The sequence below is a fragment of the Amphibalanus amphitrite genome, unplaced genomic scaffold (assembly GCF_019059575.1).
Source record: "Amphibalanus amphitrite isolate SeventyFive unplaced genomic scaffold, NRLGWU_Aamphi_draft 000015F_arrow, whole genome shotgun sequence".
Taxonomy (NCBI): Eukaryota; Metazoa; Arthropoda; class Thecostraca; order Balanomorpha; family Balanidae; genus Amphibalanus; species Amphibalanus amphitrite.
Window position 1 is genome coordinate 928,316 of NW_024881511.1, and position 24,040 is coordinate 952,355.

At 52.5% G+C, this 24,040-nt stretch overlaps 1 protein-coding gene across 1 annotated transcript; it reads left to right on the forward strand.

The window, feature by feature from the left end:
• The first annotated feature begins 214 nt into the window (after positions 1–214).
• On the forward strand, positions 215–23,561 carry LOC122386275 (cortactin-binding protein 2-like). Its single transcript, XM_043375318.1, has 20 exons — positions 215–873; positions 1,201–1,302; positions 2,582–2,689; positions 2,920–3,051; positions 3,282–3,419; positions 3,604–3,750; positions 7,827–7,987; positions 8,968–9,064; positions 9,866–10,016; positions 10,548–10,700; positions 10,986–11,088; positions 11,345–11,760; positions 18,001–18,247; positions 18,642–18,780; positions 19,030–19,150; positions 19,465–19,638; positions 19,893–20,052; positions 20,296–20,590; positions 21,260–21,944; positions 22,277–23,561. Exons 1-20 carry the CDS (start codon positions 727–729, stop codon positions 22,447–22,449), a joined length of 3,849 nt encoding a protein of 1,282 aa, XP_043231253.1. The 5' UTR covers positions 215–726; the 3' UTR covers positions 22,450–23,561.
• Positions 23,562–24,040: the final 479 nt, after the last annotated feature.

Genomic DNA, 24,040 nt, shown 5'->3' on the forward strand with positions numbered 1-24,040 from the left:
TTCATCGTGCCGTTCTGCAAAAAAATCAGCGGAATTATAATAAAATGTATTGATTACAATTTCTGAAACAGACATGAATGGGCAGTATTTCTCTAGCTTGCTAATCTTTGTTTAATTTTGTATCTTACCGAGCGTCTAAAATTTAGTCGCTAATTCCTAAGGCATGGAGATGGTGCTTTTGTCTCAAATCACAGAAAGTGGGCGATGGTGGCGATGGTGTTGTGTGTCTGTGTGTTTTGCACTGTGTTTTGTGACTTTTGTGTTTTCTTATGTGATCTTGGCCGCTCAGACACGGGATAATCGCATAACTTGTGCATATTCTTATAAATGAAATAGTTGAGGTTGATTTCATAATTGAAGTAATACAGTTGGTGTGGTATTACATTATAAAACCTTGCAAGATCAAAGGCTGGGGACCGTGGCCTCAGCCTTGCAAGAAATCTGAACGTGTCGTTACAACAGTTGAAAGATTTTGGATAACTTTCAGAAGTAAATCTGATGAATGTTTCTTGAAAAGTAAGGCATGATCTATTGAAAAGCTTGAAGTTCTTGATGGCCCAGCTTTACAGATGAAATCTGAAGAAGTGTTTGCTGATAGATGATGCACACTATAATCTGGGCAACATTTGTCACTTAATCATAAACTTTTACATCTTAGCACATCATACTATATACACTTGCTAGTGGCATCAAGCTCAGAGTTGTAATTTTACAAGCAACTTTGTCATGGCTTCCAAAATGTCTTCAAATTCACCAAGTAATGGTGGAGCCAGTACGCACGGAGCTATTCCGAAGGATACACAGGCAGCGATGAGCAGTAATGATTCAGGACAAAATTATGAGCCTCCAGATATTGATCCTGTTACATTAAAGGTAAGTGGAATGCTGAATATTAATAATGCCTCAGCCTATGTTTATCAACAAGACCTTGGTACCTACATGTCACTTGTCAGGATGTTAATGGCTAAGGGTTAATGGCTATTTGGCTTATTTTCCAGTAGTTCCTTGCTTTTTTACTTGGTTTTTAGATGGTTTTCCCTAAAATATCAAATATGTTTGTGGTTGCAAGGGGTCTATGGTTTGCTTATAGTTGTGACTGACCACTTTGTGGCTGATGATCTGTAAACCTTGTGTGCACTCTTTGTTGCCATTCTCACTTCTCACCTTCAATGACTTCAGTGACTAAAATCTCCTTTACAGAGAAATCCTAAAATGGAGCTTAGCAAAGCTGATTTGCTCAAGCTGCTCAGCTGCCTAGAGGGAGAGCTACAAGCCCGTGATGTTGTGATAGCAACATTGAAGGTAAGGATCAGATATGTGATATGCTAGATTTCCTTGTTTTGTTCTAAATGTACCAGTGTGGTTCTGCATTGCATCATTAAATAGTTTTGCACATTTTTACAAATATTTTGAATTAAACACACTGATACACAAATACGATCAATGTTCTCGAAGTTGTTTCGGAAGACTTGTTGCCATTTTCAAATTACATTAGAATTTACTCAAGAGTACACACCCCTTATGGTTAGTGTGATGAGCCTATGAAATCTTAAAAGCATGTGGGATTCCTGAACTTCCCAATCCTATGGCCTTGGGGAGCTATAGGTCAAACATGCATCAGATGCATGTGGGCATAAATGCTCTTATTTTCCTTTTGAATATTAGCAAACAGTATGAGAACCATACAGGACCAAGTTCAGATGAGCAAGTATTGTCTCTTGACACCCAGTCCTGTGCTTACCACTCACCTGACTCACCTGAGTCCTGACATGATGGAATGCTTTGCCATTGCCTGCTATCATAAGTAACAGCATGCCTTTTTAACAATTACTTCTAGCATTGTCATCTCACTTGCCTTCACAGTTTTGCTAACTATTTGGAGATGAATCAGACCAAAATAAGGATGAATAAGGCTTTGAATATGCATTACTATAATTACTGGTTCATAGAGTGCGCTGAGAAGGTAGGTAATGGTCCCAGGTCTCAGGATCTGATTGACACACATAAAATCATCTTAATGGTGTGTTGGGTAATTTGGCAGCTTCGCCAGTGGCCTGAGTGAGCTGCCACTGAGATGTGGTACGAATGTGATCACCCAAGACCAGTCCAGTGGCCATAAGGGTGTAGTGCGCGCCCCGGATGTATCCCGACGATGAATGTTCTGGCTGGAGCGCATGTCTGGCTCTTGCCTGGCGCCAATGATATCACACTGGCAGGAAGAACGCTGTTAACGTCTTCCCCGGATCCACGGGAGATCAAAAGTCGAAATCTGTTGCGTTACATCACGACTTTTTTCGTTTAGAAGTGCTCGTTTCACTTGCAGCTCTTTCCTTAGTGTGTCTCATTTTGGCCAAGGCCTACCATAGGTTTTATGCTGAATGTAAAACGTGAAGTGTATCATAGTTAATGCGTTTTTCGATAGTACTTAGATGCATTACGTGATTGTTATCGTGCGTGCTCGTAAGTCGTAATCGATTACGCATGAAGTTTTGCCTCGATTCAGCTGTGATTTATAAGTTAATATCGAATGCCAACTTTTGACAGAAGTCTTACGGTGTGACACAAGGATTATCTGTTTCAGAATGAAAAGGTGAAGCACATGCTGTGTCAGGCTCGCTATGGGAAGCTCAGTCTGACAGATCCAGTGATGGCTCTTCAGAGGGACAGCACGCACGCCAAACATCAAATGGTAGGTGATGCACGCGACTGATCTAATTCGTCTGCATATACTTACAGTCGTAACTCTGAGGGTATGGTTAGCTCATATCCGTTTACTGTTAAAGGCATCATTCATCTTCATTTTAAGTTGTGCGCCTTAGGTAAAAACTGAATGTCTTTAATTATGTGCACGTCTGATAACTATTTCTGTCGTGCGTGCTTGCCCAGCGAAGTCTGATGTTTCCTTGCCCCCATTCACAGGTGGACGAGGCGTTGATACGTTCGATGGCCGACAATCAGATGGCGTCGCTGGAGAATCTAATCCTGGCACAACGGGCCGCTCAGCTGAAGATGGCTCAGTACCTCCGAGACGCCGAGGCGCGGCACGCCAAGGTAAGTCCTCAGCAGCAGCTGTGGTACCAATGAGACCTAATGGGCTACTATCTGGGATTTTACTTGCTCTTCTTTTTGTGAAAGATTGTTTGTATTTTTGGATAAGCTCCACAATTCTTTTTACACCAATCACCGCAATGTCGCTCGTCGTCGCTAGCTCCGACAGACTTGGCGTCAGTCCCATGGTTACCTGTCTATCCCGTCAGCTAACCGTCCCATCCCTACCCCAGGCCGTTCAGGAGCTGGAGGAAGAAAAGGCGAAGCACGCGCATGACACCGCCCAGGGTGATGACGTGACCTACGCCTTGGAGAAGGAGCGAACGCGCCTCAAACAAGAGCTAGAAACAGAACGGCAGGCCAAAAAGAAGGTACGTTTACATGGTGTTTGTTGGGGCTTCGTACTACGGTCTTTGTCTGCATCGCTATTTAAACCATACTGGAGGCGTTTGGTCATGTAGCTTAAACTGTGCTGTATGGAATAACACTATTCTGAAATATTATGAGCACTGAACCATCATCCGATGCTAAGAACGGGTCTCACTCTTTGTGCAGGTGGAGAAGGAGCTGAAGAAGACGGCCGAGACGCTGGAGGAGGAGCGGCATCGACAGAAGCACATGGTGCTCCTGCTCCTGGCTGAGAGGAAAAAGGTCATCACAAAGTACATCGAGGAGCGGAAACGGTCTGAGGATCTGACCCAGGTACTGTCGCTGGGGACCGGACAGATTCAGCTGTGACTGGAAACCGGGGAGCAATAATGCAGTTGAATTAGGCCCCTGAAACATCGCAACGTTAAGTGCAGTTTGTTGGGTGCTTAGTAATGTATGTCCAAAGGGCGCTAGCCCATGGGCACATACTCTCTGAGCTGTCGGTAAAACGGGAAACCGAGCTGGAACTCGGGATAATACTCCCACTGACCCGCTTGCGCCGGTGGGACGGCTATAGTGCCGACACCCTCCCCCTCCCGAGCGCCCCCACTGCCCCTGGCCGTGTACCCGTCACCACCAGTTAGTCGCAGCTCCAGACGGACACACATCCGTCTTCTCCGCTCGGCTGGGGGGGGGGGGCTGATGAGACGTGGAGGGGGAGGGGGGGGGGAGGCTGCGTCTGCCGTGCCTTCCAAGGTCGCGCCGCCCCGCCCCGTCCCCTCCGACCCGGTCGCCGGGTCCGCGCAGCCCCGGGCACTAGAGCGGTCACGTCGGTCCGGTGGTCAGAATGGACCAGAGAAACCGAGGAAGGTGTGAGGCGACGGCTTTGGTCTGTCAAAGGCTGTATGTCGCCCCGAGTGAGCAGCTTCGTGATCACGGGCCGTCCATTTCATTTTGATGCCGGTGTTAACCTTTCTCCCGTGGTTATGGGCCGTTCGTTTTCATGGTGCTGTTTGATTCTTTATTTATTTGCGATTGCCCGACGGGCTGAGGTGTATCCAGAGTTAAGGTCACTGATATAAACACTGACCTATCGACACTGATTACAAACCTTCAACGACAAAAAACTTCAATGATGCTTTCAATGCACTATAACATGCTGTAAGTTTGTAAGGTAAGCTTTGTGATCCAGTTTCGTGAGCTCTAGTTTAATAACCATCTTCTGATTGTGTCGGAGCGTGATCAATGCATCGTAATGCCGCACCAGAATTGAGCCCGGTGTCAGGTGACAGACGGGGAGGGGAAGTGGGAGGCGGGAGGAGGGGGCATCGTCGACTCGGCCGCTGTGCGGTGACCCCGCGCCCAGGAGGACCTCCTGACATCATTGCTCTCTTCGACGGATGTTGGCTAAGACATTACTCGGCTCTGAAGGATAGATGGGGTGGATAATGTGTTGAAGCTTAGGTTTATGTTTAGGCTTAGGATTCGTTTCTTCTATTAATGCTTCTATTTAGACAGCAGAAGTCCCTCAGTAGCTGGTCATTATATGGTGTTCGCCAAAACGACCTATTGGTATTCACTTTGAGCTTGGATAGTTATTTAGTTACCTAAACCCGTTAAAAAAGGATGAAACGGTCACGGTAGTGGTAAGAATGAGGAGGTAGAAATCTTTAAAAAATAAAATTGGATCTGTTTTATTGCAATTGTTCATGTAGGGCGGCGACGCTAGCACACAGCAGCATCTGCCTTTGTTATCTGTTACTTTTGGTTGAGCACTGAGCACTGAACATTGACGGAAGAACTGGATATAACTAGACGGCTGGCGTTGTGTTACCTGTGTCAGATGGGAAAGCGAATACGATACGACCCAATTCTGTCACCCACAGCTTGCCCATTACTGGACCCGAACGCTGAAGGCAAGGCCAGGCTTTCATTCCACAGGCTGGCAATCTCGCACGCGGGTTACTGGAGTAGAGCGGGGGTGGGGGAGGGAAGTGGGCTGTTGACAACGCGATGTCAGAGGCGCGACGGTGGACTGTGGGCATACCTTTGGCTGGTTTTAGCGAGTTTTGTGTGCTGTGGCTGTTGTGAGGCCGTGACCTTGAATTCCGTGAGCTGTTAGCTTCCTGTGAACCAGGGTTGGCAATGGGTGGCAAAAACTGGTTTTTGCCAGTGGTTTTAACCGGTTTAAACCGGCTGGCAGAAACCCCGGTGGCAAAAACTGGCAAAAACTGGATAAAACTCAGGTGGCCCAAACCACAACTTGTCTAGTTAGGAATGGATCTGAAATGTACAAATGCATTTCTGGATGTTATAGAGATGCACCAAACATTCTGAAGTTTGCCTCATTACTTATCCCTGCTTAAAATGTCTATGCATGTCGATTGTCGGTAGACATCCCCCACAGAATGCATTTCCATGTAGGGGAGAGTGGGCAAAGCTGCCACGGTAGGGTGCCGTGCGCATATCAGTGGCAGATACCCCTTCGCACTTCTGATTGTGCAGGACTCACTCTTGCACTGGCTCATTTGTCAACCCCAAAAGGCGTCTTACTGGTTCCTTATGGAAAGCCCATGAAAGTGTTTTTGAGTTATAGAACACTTCAACGGTCAATGTCACTTCTGTTTGAAAGCATAAAGCTTTCACCGAATTCTTCTTAAGATGTTTCATGTTCAAATCCATGTCTAGGCATATCATTGTGATGGTTTTTAGTTTTTGCCAGTTTTTGCCACTTTTTGCCGGTTAAAGCCGGTTTAAACCGGCAAATGGCATAAACTAGTTTTTGCCGGCAAAAATGCCAACCCTGCTGTGAACTCTGCGTAACCCTGGGCTAATGGGTTTTCACCGATAGTTTATATCGGTGAGCTCTTTAAACTACAGCCTAGCTCTTTGTGAGCTAGAGCTCACAAACAGTGCTGACAGTGCTGACAGTGCTGACAGCTCTGTCAGCTCAGAGTGCTGACAGAGCTGTCAGCACTCTGATCTCTCTGTGAGCCTGTGTGCCGGCCGACTGACGGCTGACTGGTGAGTGGCGAGTGAGTGGCGCTCTCCGTCCGGCCGCGCCGTACCGGCAGTAACCCGCTGCGCTCCCACGTCGGTCACTCGCCCGGCCCCTCCCTCCCCTCCCCTCCCCTCCCCCGAACAGCACGTGGGAAGTTTCCTCACGGCGCCTGGCGTGTCAACCGGGCCGGACCAAATCACACCCCGGAAAAGATGGCGGCACGCCGCGGCGGCCACTCGGAGGCCGCGCTGCAGCGCTGCTGCACTGTGGGACGATTAGCGTCGAATTGTGAACACGGCGGCTGAGGTCGGACGCACGGCGCCTAAGGCCGGGCACTGGGCGACATAGCTCGGACACACAGGCGACTAAGGTCGAGTGTAAAGCTGGGTAAAAGGCGACGATCGCTCGCTGTCGTCCGTGGGACAATGACTGGATGTGATTTAAAACCACCCACAACCACAGCCTGTCTCGTTATCAACTGCCCAGTCCCAGTGCACGCCGTTGTCACTCAGTACCCCTCCTGAGGCGACTGGTGGACGGCGGTGCACTGAGCGCCGTGCCGTGCACTAACCGCTGCGGCCGGCCGGCGGCCGGGGCGCTCACTGCTCTCGGCCGCTGGCTCTGCGATAAACATGATGTCCGCCCGAGGCGCCAACGTAAACAGACGCCGGCAGAGGCGGCGGCACAGGGCGTCACTGGTGTGACATCACTGGGCATCGGACGGCGCCGGCAGTGACCGGCGCGGCAGTCAACGCCGCTGTTATGGCGGCGGAGAGGGCGGGTTCGATTCTCGGTCATGTCATTTTATGTTATCTAAGCATTAGCCTTTTACTCGTATCATTCATTTCCACATAATATAACAATCTGTATCACGTATCATCCTGCCCTGTGACCTGTTTTAGGTATATCCAGCGACCTTGTCATTCTCACGTGCTGTCCTGTCATCACCAGTTGCGAGTTTTTAATTCTCATCAATAAGTTACTGATACAATGCCACGATGATAAAGCAATAAGGCGAGGCCGAGGACTGACAGTTCTGCGTCGATATTTCGATTTCGATAGATTCGAGAGATTTTAAATAAATTATAAATTATTTCGATAGACAGTGTTAATGTTCTTTTCTCCGCAGCTGTAGTTCCGGTAATAAATTATTTTGAGCATTTTCCTAGGTGTTGTTTTTATTAGCCTTTTACTATACAGACTTACTATATACAGACTTTGAGCATTTTCGTATCTTAGTTTATTGCTTGGCGACTTTGGGAAATGCAGCGCCAAGTATTGGTCACACCAAGAGGTTTGAGCGCGTTCTTATGTTTTCGACTCTGAAGAATCCCCACCCACTCAATCCATTCTTGCGAGATCGGAGTAATATTATCTGGTCCTGATGTCTATCCCCGTGTCTCGGCAGATCCTCTCGGAGGAGAAGGGCCGCGCCGAGAACATGGCCGAGGGCCTGGAGGAGGAGTCCAAGAAGTCGCTGCAGATGGAGGCCGAGCTGGAGCGCCACATGTCCGACTGCGCCAACCAGCGTCAGCAGCTCAAACACGCCCTGGCCACCGAGGAAAAACGGTACGACAGCGTTTCGGAGGCATTTTCCCGCTGGGTGACTCGCTCATTGCCTAGGACGAGTGGGTCGAGTGCGAGGATTATGATGCAGTGCATGCTTTCGTCACACGTTTTCCGGTTGACCTTTGAAACAATGCGTATTGCTTACAGCTGTATCTATTCTGCCAGGTATGAATAAAGTATCAAGCGATCAGCTATGGCTCGTCATGTAATCCGAACCCTGTGCTCCTGCGCGCACTCTTTACATGTGCGTCCTGCGCACCCTTCATTCCCTATTTGCGTACCCATTGCCAGCAGCCGTGCTCAGCGTTCTCCACCCAATGTCTTTGTCATGACGCTGGCCGCGGCGACTGGGCCGTCCGTGCCGTGTCCGGGCCTGCCGTGCGCGGCGCCGGTTGTGCCGAATGCGGCCGGCTGGGCGCGGTTTTTGTGTTTGCGGCCGGGCCCGCTGTGCCGCGCGTGAGTCACCCACCGTGTCCACCGGCCTTCCATGGGCCCAGTATGGTCGACCCTGACTGAGGGCGGGTGGCTGGCGCGTGCACGCGTCATGTTACAATGTAACGGTTGTGATGGTGCTGATATGCGCCACACTGACCCCGTGAGTGGGTTTAGGAATATGGGGCATTGACCGGTAGGTACCGGTCTCGTAGCATGGTGTTAAATGATGTTGAGTAGATACAGCACTGGGACACTCAGTGACGATAGATGCCACTATTATGTGCGGCAACGTAAAAGAAAATATCCCATGAAGCCAGCTCACCATTCGAAATTCTATTGAGTGATGGAGCCGGCATTGTTTGTGCTTTTTATGCATACTCTGTGCGGTTTTATGGTATCGGAGAAGTCCCCGGAGCGTGTTACGAATCTGACAAAACACGTCAACATCCGCCTGCGCGCGTGCCTACAGTTCCAGTACCCCGTGCCTGACCGTATACCTGTTGTCATGTCCACAGTATCAGAATCACGTGTCCCTATGTCCACAGGTACCAGGACCTATTGTCCGAGCACGAGAAGCTCCAGCGCGAGTGTGACCGGCTCAAAAACCAGCTCTCCGAGGCGCATCAGGTCGCCATGTTCCAGGTAGGAATCGATAACCACCTGTCGATAACTACCTTACACATCGTACTGACGTATGATGTGTTATGAGACTCGTGTGATGTGACTGCTGAGCGACCGGGCTGATGTGGGTGATGTATTAGTTGCCGAGTTTTGGTAGGAGCAGGACATGTTGTGAGGTGTATGGTGCAGACCGCCCGCTGGAGGTGTGACTTGGCATGCAGCAGCCAGCACCCGGTTGTAGCTGGAAGCCATATATGGACATCGGACATGGTTTATGTGCGGGGTAACTGGCCACTGAGCCCGTTCGCGCAGCGCCTGACACTAGGTTACCAAATCTGGGATCAAAGCTTTTTCCGATCTAGATGCACTGCGTGACAGCGACGACAATGTGGTAAGCATGATTAGGCATGCCAAGGTAGAAATGATATGTAAATGTAAAAATGAAGAAATATAACATCACGACGCCCAAAGATGGCGATTGCGGCGCCCGCCGTCGGCTACTCAGCTTGCCGTGTCTGCTGGGCGGGCGGGAGTCCCCGCTCGTCGCTATCGGTGGATAGAGGGCTCCCAGGCGGGACCACTCTGTGGCGCTGGTTTGTTATCTGCTAACTGATGCCAGCGGTCTTTCGAACCAGGACGATTTGTTTACGTACCTCACGTCACTCGCCGCCGCCAATAATGCAGGGAGACAATACCACAAGGCTGATGACACTAGCATGCTTTTCTTTAGTCGCCAAGTAGTCAGCCTTCTGCTGCACCATTGTCGTGGCGTCTTTGCGTGCCGAGTTTTGTCTGTCTGACCGTATATCTGTGCGTTTGCAGGCTAACTCGATGGCTGGCGGCGGCGGCGGCTCGGGACGGTACGCCTCGGGCCCGACGTCGCCCCGGCCCGGCGGACCGGCCACCCTGCCGCCGCAGCTGCCCAGCAAGCCGGCGGTGTCGGCGGGTGGTGTTCGACCCGGCACCAGCACTGGTAAGAGACGGCAAACCTACTTAAGTCCTAGCCAGTCTGGACTACTCTCATATTCGTCTGGACTACACAGTACACATAAATTCGTGCACACATACGAGGGACAACATGGTACATGTTACGGGACAATCCAATGCTGGGAGAATGTAACTGGCTGCATATCGTTACGTCGCCCGCACCAGATCAGCTGAAAACTCTATGCTGTCCATAGTGCTCTCCAACCGAGGGGCCCGCGTTCCAGTCTCGCGTGCCGTGTTTGCTATTGTGATTTGTGCTGTCGCGTTCTGCTTTATCTCGTGTGCTGTTCTACTCCTGACACGCCCTATCGCGTGCAGTTCAGTTCAATATTGTCCTGTCAATTTCTATTGCTTCTGTCGAGCTCTCTCGCGTTCTCTCGCGTCCTGTCGTGTCATGTCGCGTTCTATCACGTGCTGTCCCTGCCGTCGTGCCTCTGGGACCGTCATGTGATCATGGCGCGCTCGCTATGTCCCGTCTCGTCCGTAACGCTCGTTCGCCGTTGTGCGTGTCATGCAGCGAGCACGCTGACGCCACCCAAAGTGGGCGTGCGCCGGGCCGTGTCACCAGTGGGGGGTCCGCCGCCTGACGACCTCACTGCTATGGCGGCCAACATCACCAAGGCGGTGCAGCCGACGGCGACCGTCTCCAGCCAGCCGGTGTCGGCGCCCAGTGAGTCGGAGGGTGCGAGGAAGGGAGGGTGGGAAGTGCTTTCATGATCACTATGGTGCCCAGTGGTCTCAGGATGAAAGGTTAGACAGCTTCTGCTTCTGCCTCGTGTCCAGCTTTGCTTTCTCGTTTTGGCTTATATGAGCTCCGTCGCCCACGCCATTATTTTAGGTGGTAAGCGGCACAATTCGTATAAAAAAAAAAATGATACGCTACACCGAGAGCCGATGTGTGACCTGAGGTGACCTGAGGTGACCTGAGGTGACCCACTGATACCCCAACCCCCAGTGACGGGAGTGGCGTACGGCGTACAACCGGGCGTGGCACTGCGTAACGTCCAGTACGGCGTGGCTGCGGCACCCCAGCCGACGCCGGCGCCGCCGCCCACCAGGTCAGTTATAGACAGATCGACGGATGGAAAACGGACAGTGCGACAGACTGCACACTGACGCAGTGACGTACTCATGGGAACTTTGTATTCATGAAGGGGAGTAAGTAGGCTCAGAATACCCCACTGTTATACGTTCTGGGTCGATGATGTGGATCGGAGAAGCCTGCGGGTATCCCTCGGCGCCTGTGTGCCCCGTGACTGCAGGCTGAGGCCCTGGAGTGTTACCCGCCCTACTGACTCTGCCTCCCTCCTTTAGCGCGTCGTCTCCGTCGGCGTCTGCCGGCGCGCCGCAGGTGGTGCGGGTCACTCCGCGCGTCTCTGTGACCGCCTCGCCCGGCACAAAGGTGGTCACCGCCAGTCAGCCGGGCAAGGTGCTCTTCCACGTGACCACGCCGGCGGCCGGCGGCGCGCCGCCCCCCAACGGCGCGCCGCCGCTGGCCCTGGCGCGCAAACCGCCGCTGGGCCGCGGGGTGCCGCCGCCCGTGCCGCCCAACAAGCCGGCCGTGCCGCCCAACAAGCCGGGCGGCGGCGGCGGCGGGGGCGGGGGCGGTAAAGCGTCGGGCCTGGCGAGCCGCCCGGAGCCGGCCGGCCAGGTGGGTGAAGGCGCCGCCGCCACCGAGCCGCTCGGACCCGAGCTGGCCAACTTTCAGCGGATGCTCGTCAGCATGGCAGGTATGCACTGTAGCCTAGTGCGCTCGAGCCCCCACACCCCACCCGGTGTCGGCGCGACGGCCGGCCGCGCTCCCCGCTCCCGGTCCTGCCGCCGATACTAAACAGAGTGACGACCTCTCCCTCAGTACACTTTCTTCCTTTTTAATTTCTTTTATGTTGTTCTTTCACTTGCCTGCTCTTTTTTCTTAACCCTCGCCGGACCTATTGGTTTTCTACATACGCGCCGGCCGAGGGGGGGGGGGGTACGACCCCCCTCGCCGTTTCGCCCCTGGTGGAGCTAGCGCGTCGCGGAAAAAACGAGCGTGTGCGCCGTTACGAGACGCAGAGATTGGTACCAGATTTTAAGGTCCTAGGTCAACCGGTGACCTCTGAGGTCAGGTCAAGTGCCCCAAGGTACGGTTCAGTTTTTGGTGAATAACTTCGCAAAAAACGGCCGCAGAGCGCCGATTTTGGCAGCATCGTGTTCGCCTCGCTCAGGCGCGTCGAATGATATACTTTTTGTCCGGGTCAGGTCAACTTGGGGTGTTGACCTCAGGTCAAGGTCAGGTCAGCACCCCTAGGTCACGAAGTTGGTTGAAAGAGGTCATGTCGCATATCATTCGATTCGGCAGGCCTTCCTGAGTCCATTGGTGGCTTTCCGGACTCGCTAGCTCAATTTGATCAAGAGTTATTGACGAAAAACTAATATGACCTTGATGACGTCATAAATGACGTCACGCAAGGTCAACATTGCAAAAGTGACGCATCTAACCTTGCAAGGAGTGCATCAAATCACGATTCTGTGTGCTTGAGATAGTTGGAGATCGTTCCCGGCGCCAGAATAGCAGTTTTCATTTTTCCCCATTGACTTATAATGGTGAGGTCACGAAAATGACCTGACCTCATATGACCTTTAGAAAAAATCCGAGATATACAAGTTGTGGGACTCATAATGGATACTAGATCCTGCAAGTTTCATTTCCCTGTGACATCTCCTCTGGCAGTGAGTGCGTTGCGAAGTTGTGACATCTGAAGACCGTGCAGAGGTTCACTTATGACGTCATAGGTCAGTGACCTGACCTGACCCAAAAATGCGGTTGGTGTCAAAAGATCCGGCTTGGATCAAAGGTCAGGTATGCCAAGTTTCAGCTCTCTATCGCCAGCGTGTTCGGAGCTATCGCGAAAAAACCCTATGGGAGGGGGGGGCGGCACCCGCCCCCCCCCCCTCGGCCGGCGAGGGTTAATCTCTAATCGCTTCTCTCCCTTTTTATATAATTTTCGTGTCGATTTTACTTTACTTTTGTTTCTTCTAATTCGGGTCCTTCCTTACATTGTTTTCAGTCATACACTGTAATACATTAGATCTTGACTTCATATTGTCCTTCCACCGCCCTGTTGATGGTTGTTTCCTTATGAAAAAGTCGTGCTCATGACCCATCGTGTGGAAAACTATTTTTAGCACCACAACTAATGTTAAGTTTGTTAACCCTATTAGTGGCAGGCTCCTGGCTACCCCATATTAGTGGCAGGGGGGGGGCTGTTTACGACCCCCCCTTGATATCTCGAGATCCAATGGGCCGATTTTCAAAATTCAAACGGCATTCGATGTGGCTCAACGAGATCTACATTTCTAAAAAAAGTAAAATTAAAAATGTCAATAGGGGGGTAGAGGGGGGTAAAAACGGGCAAATTGCAGATACATTTTAGACTGTTTATCACGGCCAGGTTTCTGAACCAATCTTAACGCAACTTTTGCCGATCGATAGAGAATGAACCAGGAATTCACATGGATCCTAAAAATATGCATTTTCAAAAATCATAGGCGGATACAGATCATTGAGATTGGGGGTACACAAAAAGTATAGTAAATAAGGTTTTTGTCGGTACTGTTTCTAAAAAGGGTGGCAATGGTCTTGTTATGTTACAATTTTCTTATGAGAGAACGACTAAAATTGTATTGGTCATGCATAGGCGGTGTCAGGGCACCTATGTTGGGAGGTAAAAAATAACCCCCCTTTTTGGACGCCTGGATCCGCCTATTATAGCAAAAACGTGTGAAAAGAGGATGCACAATAACTTTGTATATGTTATCACATGATACCTTTCATTCACTGTTCGTAAAACTGGTGCAGCATCGTGATCTTCGCCCAAATGACTCGCTTCACGAATAGGACCCCCCAATTCCCAGTGCTCTGGAGCCGCCCCTGGTAAAGTTATGAACTTGAAATTTTCAGGGAATGTGCCCAATTTAGTTTTAGGAAAAGTCAGAAAATTTCAGCATCGTAGCTTCAGCGGTTTCGGAGATATTCCCGAAAAACCTGAGGGGTGGATAAAAACAACCCCCCCCCTGCCACTAATAGGGTTAGCCCGCGCCCCACTGGGGTCTGTGTATAACACGCCCTACTGGGGGGGGGGGGGGGGCTATTCATAGCCCCCCCTCCTAACTCCGAAACTACTGGGCCGATCGTCAAAATTCAAACGGCGTCTGATAGCCCCGGAAAAACTGTCGAGCGAAACCTAATTTCATTGACCTCGAGGTCACCGATGACGTCACAGGTCAGGTCAAAGTAAAAATTATTAGCACTTTGGCTTGTTCACATTTTGGGCTCTGGCCGCCGTCTTACAAGTCAGATCAGGCTCATTTTTGGTTTCCACACTCGTGAACAGATGCTCTAGATACCTTGAGGGTACCAAACTTGTACTTTGATTTTCAGGTCAGGGTCAGGTCATCACAGGTCACGAAAATATTATATCATGCGTCGGTCACGTGACACATGTTTTATGGTCCATTTAGGCCATAGATTTCGAATTTGATGTCGTGTATGTCACTCGAGGTCATTTTGAGTCGAATTTAGCTTAGGTCAGGTCACTTTCAGGTCAAAAAAGGTCAAATTTTGAAGTTGAAATTTTTCAACAAAAAAGGTGTCTATTGGATGCAGTTTGAGCTCAGAAACACGATGGTGCCATTTATATTGGTGTACGATGCCAAATACGTACTTAAAAATTGATTTGAAAAATTAATAATTGTGAATTTTTTGCAATAATGCGTATAACTTGACCATTTTTGAAGATATTTAGCTAAAACTTGCTAGAGTTAGTCATAATCATGCGTTCTGTCACATATATTCCGGTTTTTTCGAAAAGTCAAAAACTTTTTGAAAAAAATATAAAAATATAAATTTTGAATATTATTATATAAAATTTTCGAAATTTTCAAAATTTTGAAAATCCGAGATAGCAGTTTGATAGCGCGGTCAATTCTGAGTTCTTTCATGCAAAGAAATTGGATCTAGCTTAAAAACTGAGCTCTTGGGAGCGATTGCCGTGGTTCAATTTTTTGCGTCGAAATCGGACGAACATGACGTCACTCTGACGTCATTTCCGGCCGACCTATGGTAGCTACGAAGTTCAAATTTTGACACAAGGTGTCAAATTGATGCAGCCGAAGGTACTGAAAGTTTGGCGTCGATCCGTCAAGCGGTTTGGAAGTTATTGCAGAAAAACGGGAGGGGGGGCTATAAATAGCCCCCCCCCCAGTGGGGCGCGGGTTAACACTCTAAACAATAACATTGCCCATAAACTTGCTATCGTGCGTGATATAATGCCTGAAGTCAAGTAGCTGGCATAGCAGTGGGAACAGCAAACGCTCCTTTGGTGCTGATTGTAACATTTGAACATAATTTGACCTGGGTTTAGCGCTGTATTGTGGCTAGCCTGCTTCCTAACGCCTCCCTCGTGTACTAATATCGACCTTATCAGTCCTGTCCACCGCTGTCCTCGGCTTCCGGTACACAATCCTCTGCGCGCGGCCGGCTGCTGCGGCTCTGCACCGCCCCCTCCCCCTCCCCAACCGGGACGCCCCCCCCCCCCCGGATATCTCACGTGCATGGGTGCCCGCTGTGCCATGATCCCCGCGCTGGGTAGGAGGGGTCTAACACAGCCCGCTGGTGGTGGGCAGCTCGGCCAGCAGGTGTCAGAAATGGACTCCTAGGCTGCAGGTTGGCGGAGCTAAGATATGGGTTCGCCTCATTAACGACTAACGTATTTCATAATGGATACTAACTAAACTCGTCCCATTTGGCGCTTCCAGAGGTTCTCATGGATAGAATAACATTTGCAGAATTAATTATTCCTTGCGTGCATTTTACTTCGTCAATGAATTTTATATGGAAAATGCAAACGCACAAATAATATGCAGCCAGAGGCCCGGAAGGCATGGGCACAAGCATTTCTCTGTCGGATAAAGCGCCAAGGTTTTGTTAAACCAGCCGAATTTAGGGTAGTGCTGGAACTGGCGTGTCTCTCCGCCTCTAGATAAGGAATTAGGCTAGCAATGGGTCTCCGGTGTCGGGCACTCTCAGTGGGCCCCGATGGGTCCCTGTCACGGTGGTGGGACCTGGTGGCCCCGGCGGGCCCGCTAACGGCAGCCTGGTGACGGAGCGCGCCGCCCGCTGTTCTAGAGCTGACCGGCGGCCGAAGGCGGGCCGACCAGTAGCGCCGGCGGCGGCGCCCTGTCCGCCGGCCGGCCACTGCAAGTAGGGCGGCCGCGGCCTCCGGTCCCTCAGCACGCCCCGCCGCACGCCCCTCAGCGCGTCCAGGAGCACGCCGGCCGCCTCTGCACGCCCTGCATGTCGCATGATGCACTCACTTGTCGCCGGCGCCGGGCTGATTCCAGGTGCGCAGTCTGCTCCCCCGCTGCCGCACTGACTCCCTCCCCTCGGCATGGCCTTTGTTGGATACTGAATTACACCCGCTTTTACTGGATCATGTGGTAGCGACGTGATCTGGGATCAGTTTCCCGTGTTTTCGGGTAACTGACGAGTGACTAGCGTAGCTATATATTCACGAGATTTCATTAGGTGAGATAGACGCAATGTAAGTACTGATCTGCATGAGTCGTAAAATGTCCATGTTGGCATTTACTGTAGTGCTGTCAGCTTGCCTAGTTCATCGCTCTACTCACGGCTTCCGAGTGCCCTTGAACCTGACGACAAGGGTTGCACAATGTACAATTAACTGTAGCAGCTCAGGGCCATGTAAACTCGCGCGCCTCCTAGACTAATGAAATCAGCAGGTCACAGGGTCCTTGTTTGGAGCGTGATACGAGTGTCACTCGTGAGTTTGGTGAGGCGGAGCGCTATACGATAGCTAAGCCCTGAGAAAGTCTTAATCGTTAACGAGAGCTTGCGATAGTTTTAAACTTGGATTTTGACCGATAAGAGTGTTGCACATCCAAGAGTCAGTTCGTATTAGTTTCTCCCGGAAGCCAGGCTCGTTTAGCTCACTGCGAGCTAATGTACTAAACATAATCATTCTACCTGATTTCCAAATATTGCGAAGGCAAAAGAAGGTTCCACGGCTTATTTCTTTTTCGTCGATATGCTACATTGTTTTCCTGACATCCCAGCTTACAGTAGGTGACCGAGACGAAATTATGCTCAATTTTGAGGTAGAAAATTCAGGTTAATGGCGATTCACCGCACGCCCTCAGACTTCTCTATATAATAGAGAAGTCTGTGTATGTATCCAACTTACATGATGATAAGCCGCAGTGGCTCGCGGCTCTCGCACGCTTCCCTGAATGATCAGAAACGCTGACCGCTGACCAGCTGCTTTTACTACTGACTTTCAGACCTAGTATACTCAGCATCGTAGTGCGTATCAGGTGTGGATAACATTGCGGTGTTGTACTTTCTAAAACGTAAATGCGTTTGGTGCTGGGGACTTAACATCGGGTAACTCATTCTCTTCTAGCCATTAACCGGTATTCTACCCCGGGGTCTCATTATTGTCAGATGTATGATGTTTTACTTGTTTCGAAGGTTTCTAATGCTGTTTGCAGTTCATCCTCGTCAATTTCGTTGACTTGACACGTTTCTGACATTCGATTCTTTGGCTATCTTCAGTTGATGGATGGTCGTTGGTCGTGAGAACTGGTTGGGCTCGATAGAGAGGGCATCGGGTCTCCTCTGGTGGACCATAAAAGACACCACACAAACACATATTCCATTTTCAATCTCAGTCGATGATTGACCGAAATTCGAGTGGCAGAAACGACTTGAGGTCAATTAATGCTGACGATGGTGAAGAGCGAACTCGTTGCTAATCTATAAAAAATACCTTATCTAAATTTTCGGTGAATTAATTATCATGCTGTTTTCAACGTCTACATGCCTATAAGCTGATGAAAGTTCGCACTGGCCGCCTCTGATCGGCATCCGGACATCGGACCAGCGTGTGACGCGCGCGCCCTATCCCCAGGTACCGCAGAGTTAGAGTCGCCGCCTCCGCCGCTGCCCTCCTGTCCGCCGCCGGCCCGTACCCCGTCTCCGCCCCCGTCCTCGCCGCCGCCGCCGCCGCCTCCCCCGTCCTCCCCTCCGCCGCCGCCCCCGTCTCTGTTGCCCGCCCAGCCACCGCCGTCGTCACCGCCGCCGCCGCCGCCGCCGCTGCTGACAGAGAGCAGCGTGTCGCCGTCCGCCGCGCCGGCAGCCGCCGCCACGGCTGAACAGTGAGTAGGGGCGCTGTGGGCGCTGTGACGGTGTATCGAGACACTTGATATCATGGCGAGCAGGTGCCGACGAGGGCTGACGCTTTGGCTGTGACACCCGTCGGCCAAGGCGCCTGCTCACTATGATATGAGTGCTGCTATATGATGATGATATGAGATAGAGTTATATGATATATAATATCTAAACTCTCCAGCCGCAGCTATGGTCATGTCTGTATAAGAGCTGTTCATTTGAACCTGTTTCCCGTCATTACAGACGCTTGCATTCACTGTCAAAATCTGCTCTTTTTTTATCTAAGCTGAGTTGACCCCTTTAGCGCTTCTCCCCGGGCTCTTGCGTCGGATATCAGTGTCTGTAGTCTGAGTGTGACGCTATTACTTCCTCCTCCATCAGGCCGCCCGCCGTGCCGCCGCCGCCGCCGCCGCCGCCGGCTAGTACCATGTCGCCTCTGATGGCGGCCATCGTCAGAACTGATGAGGATGAGGTGAAACGTCTGCTGGAGTCGTCTCCGGACCTCACCGAGAGAGCCCAGGTAGGCTACTGACTCGTGCGCCTACCCACCCCGTGATTGCATGTTTATTTGATCATTTGGATGTCGGTAGCTAGCGTAGTCTGGGCGTCCTCAAAACCCAAACCCAATCAGCATTGTAATATTTTGTCCGGTAGCCACTATCCAAGTTCCCGCTCTGAAATGGATAACTTGCGATGCTTGCTCATTTACCGGTCATATTGCCTGAAGTGACCAGCAGACTGTGCTATGATCGTCTCTGTCCGCCCTCAGGACGGTAACAGCCTGTTCCACCTGTCTGCCTCTGTGGGCTCGGCCGGCTGCTTGCGCCTTCTGCTACAGAAGTGGCAGATGGTCTACATGACCACAGACATGATTCCCGTGCTCACCGAAGGTAGGTGCTGCTTGTCGGTGGGCGCCATAACGGGCTATGCATACCAGTTCATGGTTGTTGCTTTGGTTGTAATTTTGTCGCTTGCGTGTTTTTATGAAAGCAAACAATGAGAAAATCCAGGCTAGCCGATAGACCTCAGGTGGGACTTTTGGAAGCCGGCGAAGGGTAAATTGTGCGCAAGCTTCGTCGGACGACCGACTGGTACTTCGGCTGGACTGTCGCCTATCACTACAGGCTGACGGCCGAGTGGTTTCTCTGCCTCGCCTGTCTATCCCTGTGTCACCCCAGACTGACTGTTCTCCCCTTGTCTCCAGTGAACGCGTCCGGCAGCACGGTGCTGCACCTAGCGGCGCTGCGTGTCTCCGACCAGCACCTGCGAACACTGGTCGACTACTGTCCGCAGCTGAAGCTGGCGCTGCGCAATCAGCTGGCGACCAACCTGCGCCAGCTGGCCAGTCCCGAGTGTCTCCGCTACCTGGACAGCCTCGGTGAGCGCCCAGCGGACTGGACCGGCGGGGGTCGAGCAATGGGTCCTGCGAGTATTTTATCCGGGAAGAAACAGACTATGCTTTTCATATAACTTGAAGCACCGCGTTGATAGCCTGGAACTGTTTAGTGAATGACTTTCTTCAATTCAATCAGTTATCTTTTTTCGCAACCCATCGGGCAAGTTAATGTATAGCTAATGAGACCCCTCTCGTGTTACTGATCCTGACCGCTGGGTGCGCCTATTTGTCCTCAGGGGACAGTCTGGAGCGCGTCTGCTCCGTCTACATCGTCTGCCGGCTGACTGCCTCTCGCCACATCATCGGCCAGCTCAAAGTGGGCGCTGCAGCCAACTGGCAGTGGCTCACCCAGTCGCTCTTCAACCTGTTCATCCGGCACATGCAGTCTCTACACAGGTGAGATCATCCTCCATCGGGTAGTGTGGGTGCCAGGTGCGCACATGTATTGAGGTGTAAAATTATGGGCGCCCAATACCTTGGAGGTCCGAACTCCGAGCGCTCAAAACCCCAACTCATCTCCATTATCATCAAGTGGCATACTGACGTTTTGCCATAATTGCTCGCTCTATCGAGTTTCATGATTATGGTGTCACCTGCTTCCCTTCTTTCGGTTCTCACCATATGTCTCTACCTCGGCAGGGCGTTCACGGACGAGCGGCCGCTGACGCTGACGCGCAAGGAGCGCTCCCGCTCCGACCCGTTCCCGGAGCGCGGCCAGACGGCGGCGCTGGGCCTCTCGCCAGACGCCGTCGAGTCGTTCAGCGCCGGCGCGCACCGCTGGCGGCGACCGGACCCGGCCGGCGTCGGCCGCGGGCCGCACCAGACCCTGTGCGAGCAGCAGGTGGATGAGCTACTGGTGACGCTCCGGCCGGCGGAGGACGCCGCGTATGGGACCGCCCTGCCGCTCAGCGTCATACACAACTACGTGCGACTGGTGAGTGGCACGCAATTATAGACAGTGAGGTGGGGTGTGAACTTTGAAAGGCGTCAATGTCCCTTTTGCCGTATACTGACCCTACTCAGTTACTGGGTAACCCAGTTACTGGGTAACTGGGTATCCCAGTTACCCCTTCGTCGAGCTGGGCGACTGACTGACTGTCCACAGCTGGACATGGTTGTCTCATTAACACGACGGTGACGCACTGACCGTTGCTAGCTCTACTGCAGAATGGTATGTGGCCGGGGCTGCTCGCAGCTGCCTTGTCGGCCCGGTTGATGCTAGCGTGGCTCATTAGTAATGCCGTGCCATGTTCAACCCGCTGTTTTTTTTTTTAATCGCGAGTGATGCATTGTGCGGAACAATTGCTTGTTAGAGTGTTGTGATACATCAATGTCTTCATCGTTCGACAATGCAGCGTTGTAGAACAGAAACTTATGTTCGTTTCTTCACGTTGGCCAACATTTTACATTTGTAGGTAGTGATGGTAGCGATGACCCACGATGCCATATTTTTTCGCCGATACACTAACTCCTTGGCGAATGATACTTTTTGGCATTTGTGTTTTAGTCCCTTCAGTAGGTACTCTTACGACCTGCATCGTTGTTTCGTTCGAATAACAGCTGTCAACTTCATTATGACCACAATGTCTCCCCGCCGCCGCAGCTGGAGGGCCACCACGCGCTGATTCTGGACGTGCCGGACGGCTGGGACCGTGAACTGCTGGGGCGCGCCGTGCTGGCCGCGCTGGCTGCCCAGCTGCCCGAGCTGCCGCTGGTGCGGCTGCCGGCCGACGAGCAGTGGCCGGCGTTCCCGGCCGGCGCCGGGCCGCTGCTGGCGCACCTGGACCCGGTGTCGGGCGGCGCAGAGGCGGCCCGGCGCGCCGCACAGCTGCCAGCCGGCTCCTACCTGCTGGCGGCCGGCGCCGGCCTGGAGTCTGACGGCGCGCCGCTGCCGCTACTGCAGCTGCGGCCCGAGGCGGCGCCGCTCTCGGCGCTGCCCGGCCGCCGGCTGATGCGCCGCCTGCTGGAGGCGGCCGGCGGCGCGCCGCCCCCGCCCGAGGACGCCGTGTTCCGTACCTGCCGCTGGGCGGCCGGGCTGGGCGGCCGGCTGCTGGCCGCCGCCGCCCGCCGCCGGCTGCCGCTGGCCGCGCCCGGAGCCGAGGCGTGGTCGGCGGCGCGCGTGGCTCCCGGCGAGCCGTGGCGGCTGATCCGCTGGGTACAGAGGCTCTGGGAGACGACTGTGGTGCCGGCCGTGGCGGCGGCCGTGTCCGACCCGGCCACACTGGAGGAGACGCTGATCTACCTGAGAGACGCGGCCGTGGCTGAGGACTGCCCGCTCAGCGGAACAGGTCAGAGATGGGCGCTCTGTGTGTCTCTCGCGTGTCTGTGGGATTACTGTAGCCTCGATCACGAAAGTAAATCGCTTACTTTGTACTTACTATTTCCTTCGCACATTGTTGGAACTTTAAAGTCAATCGCTCAGCCAAGGTAGTCGTGGTGCATGTCCAAACTTTGTTGTGTGAAAGGTTGATTGCTCTGACCTGGTCGCATGACCTTACGCCTACCCTTTCGGTGAAGAGTTTACACCATATGCTGGAAGCAGGGTAAGTTTTAAAGGATATAAAGCGTGCCTTTTTTCGGAGCGCCGATCGCTCACTGCTAACCGCTGGCCCTGTTACAGACCGCGACTACCTGCTGTCCTCGTTCGAGACGCGTCCTTCCGGGGCGGCCGCCACGCCGGAGCCGCTCGGCTCGCCGGGGAAGCGGCCTCGCACGCCGCGGCACGCCCTCCGCGGCCTGGGTCCGCTGCTGAAGAAGCTACCCGCCTCGCCGCGCCACGGCCGGGACAGTTGAGCGGCGTTCTGCCGGCCCGGCGGACTGACCGGCTGTGTAGGTTAGGGACCGACTGGGCTCAGTGACAGTGACAGCCGTGGGCCGGTGGCTGGTGTCGGTACTCATGGTGGACAAGGTGCCGGGCGGCGGACCGATCCGGCAGTTCTACTCGTGATGGTGCGGCGGTTTAGTGGTGACTGGTGCGGTGGTTCAGTGGTGCGGCGCTCGTGGAAAAGTGGTTCAATATTGCGGCGTTGGTGGTGAAGCGGTTCAATATTACGGTGTTTGCGCTGCGGTGCTCGCGGTGAAGTGGTTCAATATGCGTTGTTGGCGGTGCGGTGCTCGTGATTAGCGGTTCGTAGACAGCGCGGGACTGCGACTGACAGACAGACAGACAGACGGCGGCGCCGGGGCCACTGCTCAACGGCCGCGCGGGAGCCGATAGCCAGCGTACGGCGCGGTGCCGGGCGGCGCAGACCGCTCCGAGACACTGCTGGCGCCGGGAGAGACCGCGGCCCGCTGTGGTAGCCAGGTAGCGGGCGGCGCGCGGCCGCCCACGTGTAGTCCCCTTAGCTGAGCGGTGGCGGTGTCTAGTGTGCGACTCGGGTAGTGCGGTGTAGTGGACAGTGCCGGCGGACGGCGCGGCCGTGTTACTCTCTCTGTGTGCGTCCTGTACAGGGTACTGCGCGTGCGCGCGCGCGGATGGCTGTACCCTGGCGAGCGACCGGCGGCGGCCCGTGTGCGAGCTCTATTTTTGACCGTACAGCGTACCTGAGGGCACGCCACCGGTCGACAGATACACATGGAAAAGATCTGGTTTTGTCGACATGAATCGTCAGATTCGTTTATTTTTATTTTCTTTGCAAGTGTGCGAATTATGTTTGTGTAATTTATGACTCGTTTCACCTTTTTTATTGTATATGCTTTTCTAACATCAAAGTATTTTCTAGTCATTTGCGATATTAGGATGTCGGGCGCTGGGCTGTTGAGCCCACAGCCGGCCGGCTGGCCGGGCCTGTGTCGAGCGGGACTGGCTCGGGGCCCGGGCTCATGTGTATGTAGATAAGCTGCCTCTCTTCGTCTCTCAGTCTCTGTATCATATACAGTCATACAATAAATGGAATAGTATTTTAGAATCGTCTTTGGAACGGAGGCGGGAGTCCCAGTTACGCAGGTTCGTGGCCGATTTACCTTGCTTGCTCCGTGCCATTTCCGAGAGTGTGGAGCGAGAGTGATCCATGCGTAGATGTGGCTTTCGTCCTGCTAGCGCAACCCACTCACTTGAGTCGGACGTGGCCCTGTTTCGGTACTGGGCCCGTATTCAGGTCGACGTTTGCGTAAGTATAAATTTCGTATTCAGGTCGACATACTTAAAGGAAACAGTTCACTTTCCTGAAAGTAGTATTTTGCTATTGATTTATGATTGTTTATGCTCAAAATGATCATGAAATAAAATAAAACCTTGTTGTAAAAACAATTATTTTCTATATTTTAATATAGGACGAACTAGGGGAGAGCGGGGCCAGTTGAAACACGGGGTCAGATGAAACATGGCTTTATTTTCAACAATATGCAACATATGGTGTTGCCGACACCACTGCGCATCCGCGCT